Here is a 24,034-nt window from a genome sequence, read left to right as displayed (position 1 = left end):
TTCTCTTTCTTCTCTTTTCACTTTCTCTAGTTTATTCTCACTTCTCAGAGCAAAATAATTTCTGGCTACCCAGATGAAGCAAAGTGAGAGAGAGGAAGGAAGGAAGGAAGGGAGAGAGGGAGGGAAAGAGAGAGAGACAGAAAGACAGAAGGAAGGAAGGAAGGCTCACTTCATGAATTCTCAATCCATTTTTTTTCCCTGTCGGAACTAGTCTTTTATCTCTCTACTTCTTGAACCTTGTAAAAATTTCTTCCCTTTCCTCTCAGGCCCTTTTGTTGTCATTCTCTTTCCAAGGTTCTTCTCCTGCCAATGTTTTAGCACCAAGGTTTTGTTTGTGGTTCTCTTCTCTCTTCACCCTAAGTATTCTACCTAGATAGTTTCATCTCTGTCCATGATTTAAAAAATTATTCTCATGTTAACTTTCAAATTTCTATTTTCACTGCAGACTCCTCTTTTTAAAAATTTCAGACCCATTTCTCAGCTGATTGGTGTATACAGCTGATTGGTGTATACATGTTTACCTGGTTATACCACAGACACCTGAAACATACTGTGTTCAAAATAGAGCTTATCATCCTCATCCTACCTCCCTCTTCATTCACAGTTTGTGCTTTTGTGCTCCCTGCCTTGGTGTAAATAGTTATAAACTAAAAACTGAAAACCATTCTCCCTAGTGTATTCCTTTACTAGCACAACTTAGTCACCAAGCCCTGAGGGTTTCTGCTTCCTCTTCTTCCCCATTCGCACTTCCTTTATTAGGTATTGATCGTGTCTTGACTGGCTCATTAGGCAGTGTGCATTATTCCTCTGTCTGCAGTTTACCCTCTTCTAATATATCATACCTCAGCTCATAATTCTTCCCTGGCACCCTTTTCCTTCAGAATGAAATGTAATTTAGAGTGGCCTATGAGGCCATTTATGATTTAGTCTGTACTTCCTTTTTCTGCCTCATAGTGTTGTTCTTCAGAGAGGAATAGAACCATATTTTCCAGTGTCTGTGTGCCTTTACACTTGCTGTTTCTTGGGCCTGAAATGCCTTTCCTTGGTATATCTGCCTGGCAAGCTCTAGTCCTTTCAGGAAGCAGTTCAAGAATCATGTCTTGGGGCGTCCCTGGTGGCGCAGTGGTTGAGAGTCCGCCTGCCGATGCAGGGGACACAGGTTCGTGACCCGGTCGGGGAGGATCCCACATGCCGCAGAGTGGCTGGGCCGGTGAGCCATGGCTGCTGAGCCTGTGCGTCCGGAGCCTGTGCTCCGCAACAGGAGAGGCCACAACAGTGAGAGGCCCACATACCGAAAAAAAAAAAAAATCATGTCTGTAAATATCATATGATATCACTTATATGTGAAATCTGAAATATGACACAAATGAACCTATCTATGAAACAGAAATGGAATCATGGACATAGAGGTTGCCAAGGGGGTTGGGGGAGGGATGGAGTGGGAGGTTGGGATTAGCAGATGTAAGCTTTTATATATAGAATGGATAAACAACCAGGTCCTACTGTATAGCACAGAGAATTATATTTAATATCCTATGATAAGCCATAATGGAAAGGAATATTTGAAAAAAGAATGTATGTATATGTATATATATGTATAACTTAATCACTTTGTTGTACAGCAGTAATTAACACAACATTGTAAATCAGCTATACTTCAATTAAAAAAAATCTTTCCCCCATTTTAATTACCACTTGTATTATAATTATCTTTTTACATGTGTCTCCTCACTAAATTGTAAGTCTTTTTTGAAGTCAGGTACTACTCATTTTTATTGGTGTCTCCTTGTGTTGCCTCAGACACTGACTTGCCCAATGCTTGGTACATAGTAAACTGTGTGGGACATAATTTTATTGAATGAATGTGTTAAGGAAGAAGAGAAAGTGAAAAAAAAAGGCTGGGTTGGGATGCCCATGGTTTTTCTGAGCAGGAAGCCTCTGGAACATGGGGCTCTTTAACATCTAATCTGTAATATCATAGCAGAGAAAAAAAACTTTGTTTATGCAATGATCTATTCTCTAGGGATAAAGAGAACTATGATCTTATGACAGTTTAAACAGGGATAAATGCTTTGTTCTTAATTGCTCTTGATAGATGGGGAACATGTGAAAGTACAGTTTTTTTTTAGGGAAAGGATTATTGCTGACTGGTGGAAAGTGGATTTTCATTTGTAGAGGCATTGGACATTAAGAACTATTAATCACAAGCTACTTGAAGTGCAGCCACAGTGAATTAAAGAATCTTAAGTATTGTGCATTTAACGTGTGTGGATTATTGATTGATGTACCTTTGAAAGGAGGAGAGAGTCATGAATGGGGATGATAGTGTTAGTGGTAGATTCATTTAATTGCTCAAAAGATATAAAATATAAGGTATTTTTTAATACTTTATTTTCGGGAATTCCCTGGCGGTCCAGTGGTTAGGACTCGGTGCTTCCACTCCCGGGGCCCGTGTTCAATCCCTGGGCAGGGAACTAAGATCCTGCAAGCTGCGTGGTGAGGCCAAAAAAAACCCCAAAACCAAAAAACTTTATTTTCAGGATTATTTCATATTAATTATCATATTTGACCCTGAACTTTGTCATTATGCTATGGTATTCAGCAGTGCAAAGCCTAAATGGAGGGACTCTATCTTCAAGGAGATAACCATCTGGGAGGCAACTAATGGCTCCAAAAAATGCATAGTAGTACAAAATAGCATATAATGAAGTGCTAGATTGGCAGTGTGGTTTGTAAATATTCTAGGGGTTAGGAGAATGGAAAGAATTTGAATGAGTCCATTTCTTCTATTCATTCAACAAATGTTTGAGGACCTTTTGTGTGTCAGAACTGTAGGAGACACTTCTCTGAACCTCAGCTTCTTCATTTGTCACTAAAAGTGTGAGAGCTACATTGTTAAAAGATAGCCGCCATCCTCTGAGCTGCTTGCAAAAGACTATAGGACTTCCCTGGTGGTGCAGTAGTTAAGAATCCGCCTGCAATGCAGGGACCACGGGTTTGATCCCAGGTCTGGGAAGATCCCACATGCTGCGGAGCAACTAAACCCATGCACCACAACTACTGAGCCTGCGCTCTAGGGCCCGTGTGCTGCAACTACTGAAGCCCGTGTACCTAGAGCCCGTGCTCCACAACAAGAGAGAAGCCACTGCAACGAGAAGCCCGTGCACCACAACAAAGAGTACCCCCCTGCTTGCCGCAGCTAGAGAAAGCCTGCGTGCAGCAACAAAGACCCAGCGTGGCCAAAACAAACAAAAAAACAAAACAAAAAAACCCAAAAGACTATAGCCAGGCAGTAGAAAGCTAAGGTTAAAATACTGGGTTTTAACTCCAATTCCAGTGGGCTTTCCAGTGTAGGATGAGGTAAAGGTTCCTTGGAACAGGGACTTGAAAGTTGGTAGAATATACCTTGATTGAAAGCAGAGACAAGGTTTTCTAGGAAAAGTTCAAATGTGACTGAAAAATGTATCTAGGGGAGAATGAACTGGGGCATGTTTTTGTGGCAGTGAGGAAATGGGCCCCGCCAGAGTGGAGGGTGAATATAAGGTAGGAATGGAAGATAAAGTTATATGGAGCAAGATCTTAAAAAGATCTTTAAGGTTACACTGGGACTTTAAGAGACAGTAGGATGAATTCAGAGTATAGTTCATTTTAGATAGGGGCAAAACTCTTACCATCCTTCAAATTGTGGGTCTGTTAGTTCACTGGCTATTTCCTAAAGTATCTTCACATCTGTCATCCCTCTCACCCTGCAAACTGGCTTCAGTTTGGGTGTATTGCATGAAAAGCAAATGAATTTCAGGCCTACATGCTCCTTTACTGACTATTTTTTAAAATGATCTTTTGGCTATTTTCCTAAGAAAAATGTACAACTCTATAACTTGATTGACTTTTTATTTTTTATGTTGTTTTATTTATTATAATCAAGACTTCGACTTAATTCTGTGAAAAAGGACTGGCATTGCGCCAAGCTGTATGAGCTTAACCCAGGTTTTGTGTTTTTTTTTTTTATATTATTGAGATATAATTTATAGTCCACCCACGGTTGCTTGACTCTGTGGATGTGGAGGGCCAACTGTACTATGCCATTTTATACAAAGGACTTGAGCATTAGAGGATTTTAGTATCCCTGGGAGGTCCTGGAACCAATTCTCTGTGGATACTGAGGGATGGATTGTTTACTTACAAAATCATCACCTAGATCAAATTATAGAACTTGAGTACTACCTCCAGAAGGCTCCCTCCTGCCCCATTGCATCAATATCTACCTTAGATTAATTCGTTTTCTATTTGTTATTGATTCCCAGTTTCCATAGGAACACCACCTAAATAGCTCTGACTTAAGTTCTGTTTTTTTTTGTTTTTTTTTATTTTTATTTTATTTTATTTATTTATTTATTTTTTTTTATTATTATTATTTTTTTTTTTTTTTTTTTTTTTTATTTATTTATTTTTTTTTTAAGTTCTGTTTTAAGCAGACTACATATATTAACTTTTACTTCAGGGAAACTCTGTAAGATAGGGACTGTTATCCTCATTTTACAGATTAGGCGCAGAGAGGTTAAATAACTTGACCGAAGTCACAAACAGGGGAAGAGATATGATTTGAACACTGGCCATCTGGCTCCAGAATCCATGTTTTTAACTTCTGCTGTGCTATATTGCTTAGTTTCCACTGAAGATACTAGTAGATCTTATAATATGTAATTTAAAATACATTTTATGTGATCATCCTTTGTGGCAAAGAGAGTTTTCAGAGTTTAGGGGGAAAGGTAGAAAAGGTAGAAATACTTTTGAGGCTTGATGGGGAAAAATATACCAGAGTGGGCAAGAATTTTTGCAGGGAGCTTAACCCTTAAGACTAGAAGTATGGTTTTGTGGAAATAAAGCATGCAGGAAAATTTGAGTTAGGATAGAGCATCCTAGATACTGGAGAGCATGAAAGCCTTTTATTTGATTGTCATTATAATAGGTTAAAATGTCAGTCCTTAGGGTACTCAGAAAGTGATTTTTCTTATTTCAAAAAAAGAAGTGTGAATAAAAAAGAACAGTTGATAACATGCAACAACATGGATGACTCAACGTGCTGAGTGAAAGAAGTCAAACATAAAAAGAGTATATGTGGAGCTTCCCTGGTCGTGCAGTGGTTAAGAATCCGCTTGCCAATGCAGGGGACACGGGTTCCATCCCTGTTCCGGGAAGATCCCACATGCCGTGGAGCAACTAAGCCCGTGCGCCACAACTACTGAGCCTGCGCTCTAGAGCCCACGAGCCACAACTACTGAAGCCTGCATGCCTAGAGCCCGTGCTCCGCAGCAAGAGAAGCCCACGCACCACAACGAAGAGTAGCCCCCGCTCGCTGCAACTAGAGAAAGCCCGCACGCAGCAACGAAGACCCAACGCAGCCAAAAGTAAATAAATAAATAAAATAAAATTAAAAAAAAAAGAGTATATGTGATTTCATTTATATGAAATTGTAGAACAGGCAAAACTAATCTTTAGTGAGAAAAAGTAGGTGAGTGGTTGCTTAGGGCAGGGGTGGGAACCTGGGTGGGTGGAAGAATGTTACAGGCTGAGGTAACAGCACCTAGAAAGGTCCTGGAGCAGTTACGAGTTTGGACTCTGAAGAGCAGGGAAGGCCATGTGACCGTAGCTTAATAAAGGAGGGGTGGAGGAGTACAAGAAGTGGTCATAGATGCAGACAAAAGCCAGGTTACTGTAAACCTTGCAGTGCTTGGGTTTAATTTAAGTTGAGGGTAAGTCATTGAAAGTTGGAGGTGTATTGTGTCAGGTCAAGCATGGAAGCAAGAAACAAGGAGACCAGGGAAAAGTCTATTGCAGGTAGTCCAGAAGTTGATAAAGGTGGTCTGGACAAGGGTAGGAGTGGTCAAAATTTAAGGAAATGATTGAAGTCAGGAGATATTTTGTAGGTAGAGCTTATAGGAATTATTGCTGTGGGGGATGGGGAGAAAAGGACAGTTTTAATGATGACTCCTTGTTTTTGGCTTCTGAGGGGATAGTGCTATTATTTGAGACAGGAGAGTTGGAGAGAAGAATGGATTTGGGAGTGGAAACTGTTTTATGAGATAGTTGTTTAGGTCTTTATGTTTATTAGGAAAATACCCTTTTTGTAATTTTTTGCTTTTATTTTGTACCTTGATTGTTTGACTATTGTAGGTAGTGATACATTTTTTTTTGTATGCTTGTCTAGAATTGACCCTGTCTTCTCTTTGTGCTAGGATGTCTGAATTGATTGAAAAAGAAACTGAAGAATATCGTAAGGGGGATCCAGACCCATTTGATGATCGACATCCTGGTGAGACTGTGTTCTCTTAAGCCTGGCTCTAAACTGCTTAGGGCTTCCCTGGTGGCACAGTGATTGAGAGTCCACCTGCCGATGCAGGGGACACGGGTTCGTGCCCCGGTCCGGGAAGATCCCACATGCCGTGGAGCGACTGGGCCTGTGAGCCATGGCCGCTGAGCCTGCGCGTCCGTAGCCTGTGTTCCGCAACGGGAGAGGCCACAACAGTGAGAGGCCCGTGTACCACAAAAAAAAAAGAAAACTGCTTAATATAAGGAATATTTTTCAATTGAAATAGAATTTATTTGTTAAAATACTGCTCAAGGTGGGGGCAGAGAGGAAAAATAAATTCCTGGCAAAATGGAAATACTTTTAATATTTACCTATTAAATGGAAGATTACTATTACTAGAAGCTAACTTAAAGGAACTAAATTATATAGATATACCTTATTGACTCAGTTGATATGATTACAAAGATTTAAAAAGAGAAAAATGTTCTGTCTTTCTGACTTTTAAACCAAAAGATGTTATCCTCTGTGCCTTCATTTTTCTAACAACAATAATTATCCTTTTATTAACGGGGAGATGTGGTTGAGAATGCATTCAGTGCCGTGCTTTTAGTCATGAAATTGATGCTTGGAACCTTGAATAATGAATGAATGGATTTCTTGATGTCTACTTTAGTGTTCCAACAGCTAAAATATGCCATCTCATGTTAATGTGGTTTTCTTTTGGGCCAATTTAATTAGAGCCATGTCAAACCAGCCTGTTTTGGCATGGAATTTGCTATAATACAGAACTGTATGGGACTTGAGACTGCTATTTTATGTTCTCTCTAAGGTAGCTTACCAGTGGGCAAAGCTTATGTCATGTGGGCCCACACTGCATATAAATTTTCTCTTTATAAAACCAGGAGTTCCTTTTGGAGAGAAGAGTCTGAGATTTTGTATGTGGAGAGATAGTGAGAATGAATGGGACTTACAAAAATAAGAACATTGTATATCCACCCAAATGTTCCAGGGTTTATTTCTGTTTCTTAGACTTTTATTCCCAAATGTAAGTAAGCTAAGCATTTCAAATTGAGTGTCCAGTTGTTTATGTGATGTTACCTGCTGCTCTTGTCGTAGACATCCCCACTTGTGACTTTGAGAACGGCTATTGGGCTAACATCTGCAGTAAGGCAATCAGAGCATGAAATAGTAGGAAAGTGAAAAGAAACTAAGTTAATTCATGGGATTGTGAAAAGAATTCAAGAGGTGATCATGCTTAGTGACATTGCCTTGGGAAGGATGAAATGGTAACGAGGAAGAAGGGAGAGAAGAATGCCTTTTTTTTCAGTAGAAATTTAAAGACAGTTTTTTTCCTTCCTAACTCTTATGTTAAGTCATATTTGTCATTAGGCATAATTTCTATTAATAAAAATAAGGGTCACAGTTTCATCTTTTATAAAGAGAGAAAGTTAAGTAATCTGAGGTCCACGTTTGTTTTTATAGTACCATTCTCTAACTTCTGTTTTTGTGAATTACTTTGGGATATTAATTACAGCTTGGTAAAAACTTTATATCAGCAGCTTATATCTTTTCTTCATCCTAAATTGTATCCTTTGACTAAATTTGCCACTCTGAAAGGAAAATTAAATTGATGATATCTCTTTTAAAAGCGAACCAGTAATTTTCCCAACCATTAAGTAATTCTTTTACATTTAGGCTGTGTGTTGAGTAAATCCTAGGTTCCTGGCCTCCTTTCTTTCCCCAGGAGCTCAGAAGTTAAGATGACCACGTTTATTTTATCTTTAGAATTGGTGATTGCTTGGCGGGATTCCCCCTGTCCCCCAAACCTGGAGTGTTCATTACAGGTTTGAGGACACATTTGTACTGCTGTTGGCATTATAGTTGAGAGATTGGACTTGGAGCCTATCTTCTCCAGGCCACTCATCAAAAGAAGTTGTGCTTCCTTCCTTTCTTTGTCTGGGAAGTCATGGGTTTTCATTCTTTTAGGCTCCTTTATGATTCTTTTGTAGACCCTTGTATACTCTTAGTGATGCTGGTCTGGGTCTAGTGCTCATTTATTTAATTCAGCATTGATGTGTAGGCAATATGCTGGGAGATGGGAATGTTAGAGAGCAGTGTCTCAAATTTTTTATTGTCATTTTTAATTTTAAAGAATGCTCCTTATGAAATCTGATTCATCAAAAGAATCTTTTCTTTGTTTCTGTTAATTTTTGCTGGCCTTTTAATAGTACTTAAAACAACCCAGGTGCCTTTCCAGAGGTTTGAGTTGCTTGACTGGGATGACTTACTCATTCCTTTGTTTGTTCCTCCCCTCTTCTTTTGGTAGGTCGAGCTGATCCAGAGTGTATGCTGGGCCACTTGCTGAGAATACTCTTCAAGAATGATGATTTCATGAATGCAGTAGGTTTGCTTCTTACTTTTCTCTAGAGATTATCATCAGCAGATGCTGTACCTTTATTGTTTTTTTTTGTAAATAGTCTGTTTTTTCCTGAGGCCTTGACAAAGTTGGGAATAGAGTGGGTAGCTTTTTAAATTTGGTATTGGTTCAATGAAATAGACTAATCATCGACTTCTTTATTACCAAAGTCCTGGTTGTGGCCAAGGTGTTTTCTCTTTGGTGTGTACTTTGTTCAGTTGAATATTGGTGAGGGTTCCCAAGGCATCTGTGCTCATTCTGGGGTGAGATGATTTTGAGTTTGGGAATACAGGAGTTCTCTTGCGTTCTTGAATAGAAAAGTAAGAGTGATATGTACCGTATGACTCTGCACTGACACTATGGGTGTGTGCATTGGGCATGTGGAGGGAGAGAAAGTGCCTTATTTAACTCTGGTCTGTTGAGGAGTAAATGAGGGTAAAAAAAAAAAAAAAAAGTATGTATTACTCACAGCTCCTGAACATAGTAATTATTTAATAAATTGTGGCTGTTAGGTTTGATTTTGGAGGTGGAATAGCATGATGCTTGAGAGCATGGGCTTTGGGGTCCATGTTTTGGGTTTAAGTGCAGCTCCACTCTTCATTGACATTTTGATCTTTAGGCAACTTAAGCCTCTCCAAGCTTTATTTTCTCAAAGCTTTATTTCCCTAATCTATGAAATAGGGATGATAGTTCTTACCTTAAAATGTTTTTGTAATCCTTGAATGAAATTAAACATGAAAAGTACTTAGTTCAGAACGTGGCACATGAGGGCTCAGTAATTATTAGCTATTATTTTTATCTGTATTACATTAATTCCCAATTTTATTTATCACTGGTGTCTCTTCTCTGCTTCAGATCACTTGCAGCTGCCTTCTAGACGTTCCCACATGGATATTTCCCCCAGGCACCTTGAATTCTGCATGTCTCATTGTTTGCCCCACAATCTGTTTCTCTTATGCTCTAGCTCAGTAAAGGTGTCCTTTCCTAGCCAGCTGGAAGTTATCCTTTATTCCTCTAAGCTTTCTTATTCAGTGAACTTACAGGTCTTATTGTGCCCTCCCCCTTAACCTTCACAAATCCCTCCGCTTCTTTCTGCCCTTGTTGTCAGACCTTAGGTTAGCTACCACCATCTCTCGATACTGCAATAGCCTCTTAATTGGTTTCTCTTCTTATCTTGTCCCAACCCATTCTTTACTTATATCCCGAAAATCTTTATCAAATGCAAAAAATGATCATGGCATTCTCTTGCTTAAAATCCATTAGTGCTTTCCCATTGCTCTCAAGATAAATTTTAAATTTTTTATTTTGGTTTATAAACCCAATCTCATGGCCTCTGTTCTCTCATTTTCTGTTCCTGACCTTTGGCCCTCCTCTCTTTCCCACTCCTCCTTAGGTATTCCTGCTTGTCCTTCATGTTCTCGCTTGGAATCCCTTCCTCTCTAAAGCCTTCTCTGATTCCCTTGCAGAGTTGTATGGCTTCCTACAGGTTTCTGTAGCATCCTGTACTTATGATATTTGTTTTTCCAACTGTCACCTCTTTTGTATTATGAACCCTTTGATGGTGGGACTGTGTCTTATTCACTGTTGTATACCCAGCAATAGAACACAGTGCCACTTAGAGATCCAGTATTTATTTGATGAGTGCCAAAAGGAAAGTTTTATTGATACATTTATATATATAAAATATAAAACTCAAATTTTTTCATTAACTGTTGTCAATCAGGGAGGGGTGAGGGGAGGCTTATCTTGCCCTGTTTTATCCTTCTGAAAAAGTATATATGAGGATGGGAGTGTTTTCTTTGTGATATCCCTTGAGCTTGAATTTCTATGGTTGCTGAGTTGTTTTAGGGGGATTTGACTTTAAAGTGGCAGAAGAAATTATATGGTATTATCATGGCTCAGCAGGATCATAACTATTTCTAATAATTACAGGTTTAATTAATGTTAGGTATAGTCTTCTTTAATACCCTTTAGGCAAGCTATGGGAATGTATTAAGGATTTATTAGTCGTTATTAATTTGATTGGGTTGAATTTCAGATGAGATGTACTCCTTTTCTTTACAGCTGGTGAATGCATATGTGATGACAAGCCGAGAGCCCCCTTTAAACACTGCTGCTTGCAGACTCCTACTGGACATCATGCCAGGGCTAGAAACTGCTGTCGTCTTTCAAGAAAAGGTACTTACTAAAAAGAAAAGTCAACATTTTATTTTTTAGTTGAATGCTGATCTGTTTTTCTTTGTTAAAATAATTGTTATAGTTTTTTCTTATTATAGTAGTAATCTATATTATAGAATCTTAAGAAATTAAGACAAACAATAAGAAAAATTTTTAAATAACTATTTTAGTGAGTACTTGCTGCTTGGGTGCTGTAGTCTTTTTTAAAATCTTAAGATCATGTTTTTAGATATGGATTTGTGGATTTAACGATTTATGATCTTATTCAAACTCTTATTCCTTTTTTTTTTTATTGGAAAGTAGGTGCTTTACAATGTTGTGTTAGGGTGCTGTACAGCAGAGTGAGTCAGTTATACATATATGTATATCCACTCTTTTTTAGATTTCCTTCCCATTTAGGTCACCACAAGAGCACTGAGTATAGTTCCCTGTGCTATACAGTAGGTTCTCATTAGTTATCTGTTTTGTATATAGTAGCATATATATGTCATTACCATTCTCCCAATTCATCCCACCCTCCCTTCCCCCTTGGTAACGATAAGTTTGTTTTCTACATCTGTGACTCTATTTCTGCTTTGCTAATAAGTTCATCTGTATACCATTTTTGTAGATTCCACATATAAGTGATACTATACGATATTTGTCTTTCTCTTTGTGACTTCACTCTGTATGACAGTCTCTAGGTCCATCCACGTCACTGCAAATGACATTTCGTTCCTTTTTATGGCTGAGTAATATTCCATTGCATATATGTATCATATCTTCTTTATCCATTCTTCTGTCAGTGGACATTTAGCTTGCTTCCATGTCCTGGCAGTTGTAAATAGTGCTGCAGGGAACATCGGGGTGCATGTATCTTTTTGAATTATGGTTTTTTCTGTGTGTATGCCCATAGTGGGATTGCTGGGTCACATGGTAGTTCTATTTTTAGTTTTTTTTTAAGGAACCTCCATACTGTTCTCCATAGTGGCTATACCAATTTACATTCCCACCAACGGTGTAGGAGGGTTCCCTTTTCTCCACACCCTCTTCAGCATTTATTCTTTGTAGATTTTTTAATGTTGGTGATTCTGACTGATGTGAGGTTACCTCATTGTAATTTTGATTTGCATTTCTCTAATAATTAAGACTCTTATTCTTAATGATGAATAGTCTTCCCCAGTGATGAGGACATTCTGTTCTGAGGAAGGCTGTCCTATTCTTGACAGTATTTAATATTCACTTAGTTAATGTTTGAAGGCTGTGCTGGGCTGTGTTTTATGCTATGTGCTGGGAATATTTTGTCAGCAAGATAGGAGCTTATATTTATATATATATTTGTAAGAACAGAGACAAACTGATAATTTCAAGTAAGGATAAGTGCTTTGAAGACCAGAGAATGGTAATTTGTTAGTGACTGTGTATATTTCAGTTGTCAAAAATTAGTTGCTGTGTTTTTAGAAGTAATGTTGATATTTTGTCTCTTAGCATTAAGAATTTGCAGTGTGAATTGTGTATGCTATATAGCTTTCTTTGCTTTTAAAGACACTAAAAATTTAATCTGAAAAAATCTGGAAGTCTCAGTATAGTTAAATGCATAAGCCAAGTGAAAGATCTGGAAACAGATTTTCTTAACTTTTAAGAAAATTTTATTACAGAATTGTACCACATAATGTATTTTAGAGAATAACATTGTTATTACTGCTATAGTTTGCAGTATTATGTAGACTAGATTTAAAAATCTCTAATTAGCTCCCACTGTGGGAGACCAAAAAAATCTATCTCCTGTCAAAAATGTTTTAATGTGAATTCTTTTTTTTTTTAATGTGAGTTCTTTTGAAAAGCATGGTGAAAATGAAGCACTTACAGCAGTGTATTTGTTATATGCAAGATTTATATATTATGTGGGATCTTCCTTGACCAGGGCTTGAACCCATGTTCCCTGCATTGACAGGCAGATTGTTAACCACCGCACCACCAGGCAAGTCCTAGAACAGTTTTGTTTCTTAATAACTGATTTTTATTAGGTCGAGAAAAATAAATTATTCAAAGATAATCATAATTAGGTTGGAAATAACATTGCCTTGAATCCAGTGTCCTAGAGTGTAGATTATAAACCTCTTTAACCTGTGAGACCTTACCACTGGATCATATGATGTTCTTTACCTTTCAGAAATATCCTATGCACATTTTTTGGTGTGAATCAATGTTTTACTTCTTGAAAAACATTTAATTATAGTGTGTAAATTAATGAGTCAGAAATCATAATTTTTGGGGACTTCCCTGGCGGTCCGGTGGTTAAGACTCCACACTTCCACTGCAGGGGGCACAGGTTCGATCCCTGGTCAGGGAACTTAGATTCTGCATTCTGCGCAGTGCAGACCGCCCCCCCCCCTAAAAAAAAAAAAAAAAGAAAAAGAAAACAAAATCATTATTTTTAGACAGATTGGCAACTGGTGTTTCACAAAGCTACAGTTAAGACTCATTGCTTTAGGGCTTCCCTGGTGGCACAGTGGTTAAGAATTCGCCTGCCAGTGCAGGGGACATGGGTTTAGAGCCCTGGTCTGGGAAGATCCCACATGCCACGGAGCAGCTAAGCCCGTGTGCCACAGCTACTGAGCCTGGGCTCTAGAGCCTGTGCTCTGCAACAAGAGGTGCCACCGCAATGAGAGGCCTGCGCACTGCAACGAAGAGTAGCCCCCACTCGCCGCAACTAGAAAAAACCCACGTGCAACAATGCAGACCCAGTGTAGCCAAAAATAAATAAAATAAAATTAATAAATTTATTTAAAAAAAAGATTCACTGCTTTAGAGCAGTGTTTCTCAAACTTTCTGAACCGATAGTTACACATTTTACTTTTTCCAAAAGCTGGGTACATTTTGTTTTACGTTGCAACCCATACATTATATGTATCAGAGTTTTCTTGAACATTGTTTACCCTTTGTGCAGTGCATCCTTATAGTTTCTATTTCATTTCTTTTTAAGAGCTGGTTGTAAGTTACTAAATTGATTGTATTCTAGCTGCTGTTTAAAAAAGTTGCTGGATTGTACTTTCACAGATGTTGAAATAGCTTTAAATTTTATTTTGTTTTATTTTCTGTTTATGCTTGCTGCTCTTTTTTTTTTAAGTATAGTTGATTTACAATGCTGTGTTAATTTCTGCTGTACAGCAAGGTGGCTCATTTGTATACATATATACATTCTTTTTTTTTTTTAATATTCTTTTCCATTATGGTTTATCCCAGGAGACTGGATATAGTTCCCTGTGTTATACAGTAGGACCTTGTTGTTCGTCTGTTCTAAATGTAATAGTTTGCATCTACTAACCCCAAACTCCTAGTCCATCCCTCTGCCTCCCTCCATCCTCCTTGGTAACCACAAGTCTGTTCTCTATGTCTGTGAGTCTGTTTCTGTTTTGTAGATAGGCTCATTTGTGCCATATTTTAGATTCCACATATAAGTGATATCACGTGGTATTTGTCTTTCTCTGTCTGATTTTACTTAGTATGATAATCTCAGGTTGTATCCATGTTGCTGCAAATGCCATTATTTCGTTCTGTTTTATGGCTGGGTCGTATTTCATTATATATATGTACCACATCTTTTTTTTATCCATTCATCTGTCGACGGACCTTTAGGTTGTTTCCATGTTTTGGCTATTGTGAATAGTGCTGCTATGAACATAGGGGTACCTGTATCTTTTTATTTATTTATTTTTGGCTGTGTTGGGTCTTTGTTGCTGCGTGTGGGCTTTCTCTAGTTGCGACGAGTGGGGGCTACCCTTTGTTGCGGTGTGTGGGCTTCTCATTGTGGTGGCTTCTCTTGCTGCAGAGCACGGGCTCTAGGCGCGTGGGCTTCGGTAGTTGTGGCACGTGGGCTCAGTGGTTGTGGGTCGCAGGCTGTAGAGTGCAGGCGCAGTAGTTGTGGCTCATGGGCTTAGTTGCTCCACGGCATGTGGGATCGTCCCGGAGCAGGGCTCAAACCTGTGTCCCTTGTATTGGCAGGCGGATTCTTAACCACTGTGCCACCAGGGAAACCCCTGTTTTTTTGAATTATAGTTTTGTCTGGGTATATGCCCAGGAGTGGGATTGCTGGATCATATGGTAACTGTATTTTTACTTTTCTGAGGAACTTCCATACTATTTTCCAGTATAGTGGCTGCACCAACTTGCATTCCCACCAACATTGTAGGAGGGTGCCCTTTTCTCCACACCCACTCCAGCATTTGTTATTTGTAGACTTTAGAAAAAAAAAAAAGGGTTTCCCTGGTGGTGCAGTGGTTGAGAGTCCGCCTGCCGATGCAGGGGACACGGGTTCGTGCCCCGGTCTGGGAAGATCTCAAATGTGGCGGAGCGGCTGGGCCTGTGAGCCATGGCCGCTGAGCCTGCATGTCCGGAGGCTGTGCTCTGCAACGGGAGAGGCCAGAACAGTGAGAGGCCCGTGTAACGCAAAAAAAAAAAAAAAAAAAAAAAAGATAAATGAATAAATAAATGGCTGTGTTGAGTCTTCATTACTGCACGCAGGCTTTCTGTAGTTGCGGCGAGCAGGGGCTTCTCTTCATTGCAGTGCGCAGGCTTCTCTTGTTGTGGAGCTCTAGGCACATGGGCTTCAGTAGTTGTGGCATGCAGCCTCTAGAGCGCAGGCTCAGTAGTTGGTGCACGGGCTTAGTTGCTCCACGGCATGTGGGATCTTCCCGGACCAGGGCTTGAACCCGTGTCCCCTGCATTGGCAGGCGGATTCTTAACCACTGTGCCATCAGGGAAGTCCCTGTTATTTGTAGACCTTTTAATGATGGCAGTTCTGACTGGTGTGAGGTGGTACCTCATTTTAGTTTTGTTTTACATTTCTCTAGTAATCAGTGATGTTGAGCATCTTTTCATGTGCCTACTGGCCATCTGCATGTCTTCTTTGGAGAAATGTCTATTAAGATCTTCTTTTGATTTTTCAATTGGGTTGTTTGTTTTTTTTTGTTGTTGAGTTGTATGAGCTGTTTGTATATTTTGGAGAGTAAGCATTTTTGGTCTCATCATTTCAAATATTTTCTCCCCTTCTGTAGGTTTTTTTTTTTTTTTTTTAATTTTTTTTTTTTTTTTTTGCTGTTTCGGTTTTTATTTGCCATGTGCGGGATCTTCGTTGCCGCGTGTGGGATCTTCCTTGCCACATGTGGGATCCTTGTTGCTGTGTACAGGATCTTCAGTTGCAACATGTGGGATCTTTTAGTTGCGGCATGTGAACTCTTAGTTGCAGCATGTGGGATCTAGTTTCCTGACCAGGGATTGAACGTGGGCCCCCAGCATTGGGAGTGTGGAGTCTTAGCCACTGGACCACCAGGAAAGTCCCTTGTTTCTTTTAAATGATTTCCTTTGCTGTGCAAAAGCTTTTAAGTTTGATTAGGTCCCATTTTATTTTTGTTTTTATTTCTGTTGCCTTGGGAGACTGACCTAAGAAACCATTGGTACGATTTATGTCAGAGAATGTTTAGCCTGTGCTTTCTTCTAGGAGTTTATGGTGTTATGTCTTACGTTCAAGTCTTTAAGCCATTTTGAGTATTTTTGTGCATGGTGTGAGTGTGTGTCCCAACTTCACTGATTTACATGTGGCTGTCCATCTTTCCCAGTACCACTTGCTGAAGAGACTGTCTTTTTCCCATTTTATAGTCTTGCTTCCTTTGTCCATGATTAATTGAATGTAGGTGTGTAGGTTTATTTTTGGGCTCTCTATTCTGTTCCATTGATCCATATGTCTGTTTCTGTACTGATACCACACTGTTTTGATTACCTTTGTAGTATTGTCTGAAGCCTGGGAGAGTTATGCCTCCTGCTTTGAATTTTTTCCTCAGGATTGCTTTGGCAATTCTGGGTCTTTTATGGCTCCATATGAATTTTTGCATTATTTGTTCTAGTTCTGCAAAAAATGTCATGGGTAATTTGATAGGGATTGCATTAAATCTGTGGATTGCTTTGGGTAGTATTGCCATTTTAATAATATTAATTCTTCCAATCCAAGAGCATGGGATATCTTTCCATTTCTTTGCATTCTCTTTACTTTCTTTTAGTAATGTTTTATAGTTCTTAGCATATAAGTCTTTCACTTCCTTGGTCAGGTTTATTCCTAGGTATTTTATGTTTTTTGGTGTGATTTTAAAAAGTATTGTTTTTATACATTCTCTTTCTGATATTTCATTGGTTTTTAAAAAATATTTATTTATTTAGCTGTGTCGGGTCTTAGTTGTGGCACTCCGGATCTTCATTGTGGCATGCAGGATCTTTCATTGCGGCGCATGGGCTCTTCATTGTGGTGCACGGACTCTAGAGAGCATGGGCTCAGTAGTTGTGGTGAGCAAGCTCTCTACTTGTGGCACATGGGTTCCAGACCGTGCGGGCTTAGTAGTTGTGGTACACGGGCTCTAGGGCATGCAGGCTCAGTAGTTGACAGCACACAGGCTTAGTTGCCCCGCGGCATGTGGGATCTTAGTTCCCTGACCAGGGATCGCACCTGTGTCCCCTGCATTGGACGGTGGATTCTTAAGCACTGGACCACCAGAGAAGTCCCTGATATTTCATCATTAGTGTCAAGAAATTTATGCAACTGATTTCTGAATGTTAATCTTGTATCTTGCTACTTTTCTGAATTCCTTTATAGGATCTAGTAGTTTTAGTGTGGAATCCTTAGGGTTTTCTATATATAGTATCATGTCTTCTGCATTTAGTGACAATTTTACCTCTTCCCTTTCAATTTGAATACCTTTTATTTTTCTTGTCAGATTGCTGTGGCTAGGACTTCCAATACTATGTTGAATAGAAGTGGTAAGAGTGGGCATCCTTGTCTTGTTCCAGGTTTTAGTGGGAAGGCTTTCAGCTTTTCACCACTGAGTATTTTATTGGCTTTGGGTTTGTCATAAATGGCTTTTATTATGTTGAGGTATGTTCCCTCTATACTCACTTCGGTAAAAGTTTTTATCATGGATGATGTTGAATTTTGCCAAATGCTTTTTCTGCATCTATTGAGATAATCACATGGTTTTTGACTTTTCTTTTGTTTATGTGGTATATTACATTGATTGCTTTGCAGATGTTGAACCATTCTTGTGAACTTGGGATGAATCCCACTTGGTTGTGGTGTATGATCTTTTTTATGTGGTGTTGGATTCAGTTTGCTAATATTTTGCTGAGAATTTTTGCATCTATATTCATCAAAGATATTGGCCTGTAATTTTCTTTTTTGGTGGTATCTTTGTCTGATTTTGGTATCAGGGTGATGGTGACTTCATAGAATGTCTTTGGGAGTGTTTCCTCCTCTTCAGTCTTTTGGAACAGTTTTAGAAGAATCAGTGTAAGTTCTTCTTTGTATGTTTGGTAGAATTTGCCTGTGAAGGCACCTGGTCCTGGACTTTTGTTTGTAGGGAGTTTTAAAAATTACAGATTCTACTTCACTTCTAGTGATCAGTCTGTTCGGATCATCTGTTTCTTCTTGATTCAATTTTGGTGGGCTGTATGTTTGTAGAAAGTTGTCTGTTTCTTGTAGGTTGTCAAATTTGTTGGCATATAATTGTTCACAGTACTCTTTTATGTTTTTTTTTGTATTTCTATGGTACCAGCTGAGATTTCTCCTTTTTCATTTCTTATTTTATTTGGGTTCTCGCTCTTTTCTTCTTGGTGAGCCTGGCCAGAGGTTTGTCAACTTTGTTTACCCTTTCAAAGAACCAGTTCTCGGTTTCTTTTTTGGTGGGGGGGGGGGGTCACGCTGCGTGGTTTGTGGGATCCTAGTTCCCTGACCAGCGATTGAACCTGGGCCCTTGGCAGTGAAAGTGCGGAGTCCTAACCGCTGGACCACTAGGGAATTCCCTTTCTTTTGTTTTTTAAACCTCTGTTTTATTTATTTCCACCCTGATCTTTATTGTTTTCTTCCTTCTGCTGACTATGGGTTTCGTTTGTCCTTTTTCTGATTCTTTGAAGTGGTAGGTTAGGTTGTTTATTTGAGACTTTTCTTGTTTTTTGAAAAAGGCCCGTGTCACTATGAACTTCCCTCTAAGAACTGCTTTTGCTGCATCCCATGGATTTTGTATGATTGTGTTTTCGTTGTCGCTTTTCTCAAGGTATTTTTTAAATTTCCTTTTTGATTTCCTTGTTGACCCATTGGCTTTGTAGTAGCATGTTGTTTAGTCTCCATGTAATCATTTTTTTCTCATTTCTTTTCCTATGGTTGATTTCTAGTTTCATGCCATTGTGTTCAGAGGAGATGCTTGAAATAATTTCTGTACTCTTATTAAATTTGTTGAGGTTAGTTTTGTGCCTTAGTATGTGGTCAGTCCTAGAGAGAGTGTTCCATGTGCACTTGAAAAGAATGTGTATTCTGGTTTTTTTTTTTTTATGTAATATCCTGAAAATATCATTTAAATCTAAGCGTTGTATCATTTAGGATCTCTGTTGCCTTATTGATTTTCTGTCTAGAAGATCTCTTCATTGATGTGAGTGGGGTGTTAAAAGTCTCCTATTGTATTCCCATCAATTCCTCCTGTTATGTCTGTTAGTATTTGTTTTATGTATTTGATTGCTCCTGTATCAGTCACACATATGTTGACGAAGTGTTAAATCATCTTCTTGTATTGATCCTTTTACTGTTATATAGTGTCCTTTATCTTTCTTATGGCCTTTTTTTAATTTTTAAAATATTTATTTATTTTGGCGGCACTGGGTGTTAGTTGCAGCACGTGGGATCTTAGTTGCAGCACGTGGACTTCTTGGTTGTGACATGCAGACTGGACTCTTAGTTGTGGCATGAGGACTCTTAGTTGCGGCATGTGGACTGTTTAGTTGCAGCATGCATGTGGTATCTATTTCCCCGACCAGGGATCGAACCTGGGCTCCCTGCATTGGGAGCACAGAGTCTTACACATTGGACCACCAGGGAAGTCCTTGGCCTTTGTTTTAAAGTCTGTTTTGTCTGCTAGGAATATTGTAGCTCCTGCTTTCTTGTCATTTCTGTTTGCATGAAATGAAATACCTTTTTCCATTCCCTCACTTTCAGTCTATGTGTGTCCTTTGCCCTAAGATGGATCTCTTGTAGGTTGAATCTTGTAGACTCTTGTTTTTTTTATCCAGTCTGCCACTCTTTGTTTTTGATTGGAGCATTTGGTCCATTGACATTTAAGGTAATATTGATACATATATATTTATTGCCATTTTAAACCTTGTTTTCAGCTGTTTCTATATTCCTTGTTTGTTCCTTTTTCTTTTTCTTTTTGGGGGTTGATGATTTTATTTTATGCTTGTGTTGTTTTTGGTTTTTGTGAATCTATTGTATGTTTTTGATTTGTGGTTGCCCTGTTTTTCAAGTATGTTAACCCCTTCCTAGTTCTGCTTGCTTTAGACTGATAGTCATATAGGCCCAAAAACATTCTAAAAACAAAAAATCTACATTTTCTTAGTCCTTCCCCAAATTTTATGATTTTGATGTCCTTTTTTTTATATCTTCATCTTTATCCTTTTGCTGTTCCTTGCATTTATGATCGCTTTCACAAATAGGTGGTGGTTTTTTTTTCCTTTTTGATTTGTATACTAGCTAATTTAAGTGATTTACTCTCCAATTGCTATCTCCCTGTATCTTCCTGCTTCTTTTAGAGAAGACCTTTCAATATTTCTTTTAGGATAGATTTAGTATTGCTGTATTCTTTTATTTTTTCCTTGTCAGAGAAATTATTTTTCCTCCTATTCTAAATGATAATTTTGCTGGGTAGAGTATTCTAGGTTGCAGATTTTTCCCTTTCAAGACTTTGAATATATTTTGTCACTCCCTTCTGGCTTGCAGCATTTCTTTAGAGAAATCAGCTGATAGCCTTATTGGGCCTTCCCTTGTAATTAACTCTTTGTTTTTCTCTTGCTGCCTTTAGTATTCTCTCTTTGACGTTTGCCATTTTTATTATCATATATCTTGGTGTGTAGGTCTGTCTGGGTTCATCTTGATTGGGACCCTCTGTGCTTCCTATATGTGGATATCTGTTTCCTTCTTTAGATTTGGGAAGTTTTCAGCCATAATTTCTTCAGATACATTTTCAATCCCCTTTTCTCTTTTTTCTCCCTCTGGAATCCCTGTTATGTGTATTTTGGCATGGTTTATATTATCCCATAGGTCTGTTAATGTTGCTTTCTTTTTTAAAAATTAATTAATTAATTAATTTGGATGCGCTGGGTCTTAGTTGTGGCAAGTGGGATCTTTGTTGCCATGTGCGGGATCTTCATTTTGGTTGTGGCATGCGGGTGTTAGTTGCGGCATCCAGGATATTTTTTTTTAGTTGCGGCACATGGGATTTTTAGTTGCGCCATGCAGGATATATTAGTTGCGGCATGCAGCTCCTAGTTGTGGCATGTGGGATCTAGTTCCCTGACTGAGGATCAAACCCGGGCCCCCTGCGTTGGGAGCATGGAGTCTTAACTGCTGGACCACCAGGGATATCCCTCATTTGGTTTTCTGTCTACTCTTTTGTTTGGGTAATTTCTTTTTTTTTTTTTTAACATCTTTATTGGGGTATAATTGCTTTACAATGGTGTGTTAGTTTCTGCTTTATAACAGAGTGAATCAGTTATACATACACATATGTTCCCATATCTCTTCCCTCTTGCGTCTCCCTCTCTCCCACCCTCCCTATCCCACCCATCCAGGTGGTCACAAAGCACCGAGCTGATCTTCCTGTGCTATGTGGCTGCTTCCCACTAGCTATCTACCTTACATTTGGTAGTGTATATATATCCATGCCTCTCTCTCGCTTTGTCACAACTCACCCTTCCCCCTCCCCATATCCTCACGTCCATTCTCTAGTAGGTCTGTGTCTTTATTCCTGTCTTACCCCTAGGTTCTTCATGACATTTTTTTTTTAATTTCCATATATATGTGTTAGCATACGGTATTTGTCTTTCTCTTTCTGACTTAATTCACTCTTTATAACAGACTCTAGGTCTATCCACCTCATTACAAATAGCTCAATTTCGTTTCTTTTTATGGCTGAGTAATGTTCCATTGTATATATGTGCCACATCTTCTGTATCCATTCATCTGATGATGGGCACTTAGGTTGTTTCCATCTCCGGGCTATTGTAAATAGAGCTGCAATGAACATTTTGGTACATGATTCTTTTTGAATTATGGTTTTCTCAGGGTATATGCCCAGTAGTGGGATTGCTGGGTCATATAGTAGTTCCATTTGTAGTTTTTTAAGGAACCTCCATACTGTTCTCCATAGTGGCTGTACCAATTCACATTCCCACCAGCAGTGCAAGAGTGTTCCCTTTTCTCCACACCCTCTCCAGCATTTATTGTTTCTAGATTGTTTGATGATGGCCATTCTGACTGGTGTGAGATGATATCTCATTGTAGTTTTGATTTGCATTTCTCTAATGATTAATGATGTTGAGCGTTCTTTCATGTGTTTGTTGGCAGTCTGTATATCTTCTTTGGAGAAATGTCTGTTTAGGTCTTCTGCCCACTTTTGGATTGGGTTGTTTGTTTTTCTGTTATTGAGCTGCATGAGCTGCTTGTAAATTTTGGAGATTAATCCTTTGTCAGTTGTTTCATTTGCAAATATTTTCTCCCATTCTGAGGGTTGTCTGTTGGTCTTGTTTATGGTTTCCTTTGCTGTACAAAAGCTTTGCAGTTTCATTAGGTCCCATTTATTTTTGTTTTTATTTCCATTCCTCTAGGAGGTGGGTCAAAAAGGATCTTGTTGTGATTTATGTCATAGAGTGTTCTGCCTATGTTTTCCTCTAAGAGTTTGATAGTTTCTGGCCTTACATTTAGGTCTTTAATCCATTTTGAGCTTATTTTTGTGTATGGTGTTAGGGAGTGATCTAATCTCATACTTTTACATGTACCTGTCCAGTTTTCCCAGCACCACTTATTGAAGAGGCTGTCCTTTCTCCACTGTACATTCCTGCCTCCTTTATCAAAGATAAGGTGACCATATGTGCGTGGGTTTATCTCTGGGCTTTCTATCCTGTTCCATTGATTTATCTTTCTGTTTTTGTGCCAGTACCATACTGTCTTGATTACTGTAGCTTTGTAGTATATAGTCTGAAGTCAGGGAGCCTGATTCCTCCAGCTCCGTTTTTCATTCTCAAGATTGCTTTGGCTATTCCGGGTCTTTTGTGTTTTCATACAGATTGTGAAATTTTTTGTTCTAGTTCTGTGAAAAATACCAGTGGTAGTTTGATAGGGATTGCATTGAATCTGTAGATTGCTTTGGGTAGTAGAGTCATTTTCACAATGTTGATTCTTCCAATCCAAGAACATGGTATATCTCTCCATCTATTTGTATCATCTTTAATTTCTTTCATCAGTGTCTTATAATTTTCTGCATATAGGTCTTTTGTCTCCTTAGGTAGGTTTATTCCTAGATATTTTATTCTTTTTGTTGCAATGGTAAATGGGAGTGTTTTCTTGATTTCACTTTCAGATTTTTCATCATTAGTGTATAGGAATGCGAGAGATTTCTGTGCATTAATTTTGTATCTTGTTACTTTACCGAATTCATTGATTAGCTCTAGTGGTTTTCTGGTAGCATCTTTAGGATTCTCTATGTATAGTATCACATCATCTGCAAACAGTGACAGCTTTACTTCTTCTTTTCCGATTTGGATTCCTTTTATTTCCTTTTCTTCTCTGATTGCTGTGGCTAAAACTTCCAAAACTATGTTGAATAAGAGTGGTGAGAGTGGGCAGCCTTGTCTTGTTACTGATCTTAGTGGAAATGCTTTCAGTTTTTCACCATTGAGGATGATGTTGGCTGTGGGTTTGTCATATATGGCCTTTATTATGTTGAGGAAAGTTCCCTCTATGCCTACTTTCTGGAGGGTTTTTATCATAAATGGGTGTTGAATTTTGTCAAAAGCTTTCTCTGCATCTATTGAGATGATCATATGGTTTTTCTCCTTCAATTTGTTAATATGGTGTATCACGTTCATTGATTTGCGTATATTGAAGATTCCTTGCATTCCTGGAATAAACCCCACTTGATCATGGTGTATGATCCTTTTAATGTGCTGTTGGATTCTGTTTGCTAGTATTTTGTTGAGGATTTTTGCATCTGTGTTCATCAGTGATACTGGCCTGTAGTTTTCTCTTTCTGACATCCTTGTCTGGTTTTCGTATCAGGGTGATG

General features: G+C 38.7%; 1 protein-coding gene across 10 annotated transcripts in view; it reads left to right on the top strand.

Moving 5' to 3' along the window:
* DCAF1 (DDB1 and CUL4 associated factor 1) overlaps nucleotides 1-24,034 on the top strand; it is a 93,422-nt gene that overhangs the window by 9,973 nt on the left and 59,415 nt on the right. For all 10 annotated transcript variants that reach the window (XM_027120942.1, XM_027120939.1, XM_027120934.1 and 7 more), the window contains 3 exons: nucleotides 6,237-6,313; nucleotides 8,637-8,710; nucleotides 10,791-10,904. In XM_027120942.1, coding sequence (XP_026976743.1) covers nucleotides 6,237-6,313; nucleotides 8,637-8,710; nucleotides 10,791-10,904 — 265 coding nt within the window. The remainder of the gene's footprint in view (nucleotides 1-6,236; nucleotides 6,314-8,636; nucleotides 8,711-10,790; nucleotides 10,905-24,034) is intronic.

This window comes from Aethalodelphis obliquidens, unplaced genomic scaffold (assembly GCF_003676395.1).
Source record: "Aethalodelphis obliquidens isolate GAN/ISIS:26980383/991018 unplaced genomic scaffold, ASM367639v1 scaffold22, whole genome shotgun sequence".
In the NCBI taxonomy this organism is placed as follows: domain Eukaryota; kingdom Metazoa; phylum Chordata; class Mammalia; order Artiodactyla; family Delphinidae; genus Aethalodelphis; species Aethalodelphis obliquidens.
The sequence above is the reverse complement of the archived record's forward strand: the minus strand, read 5'-3'. Positions and strand labels throughout refer to the sequence as shown.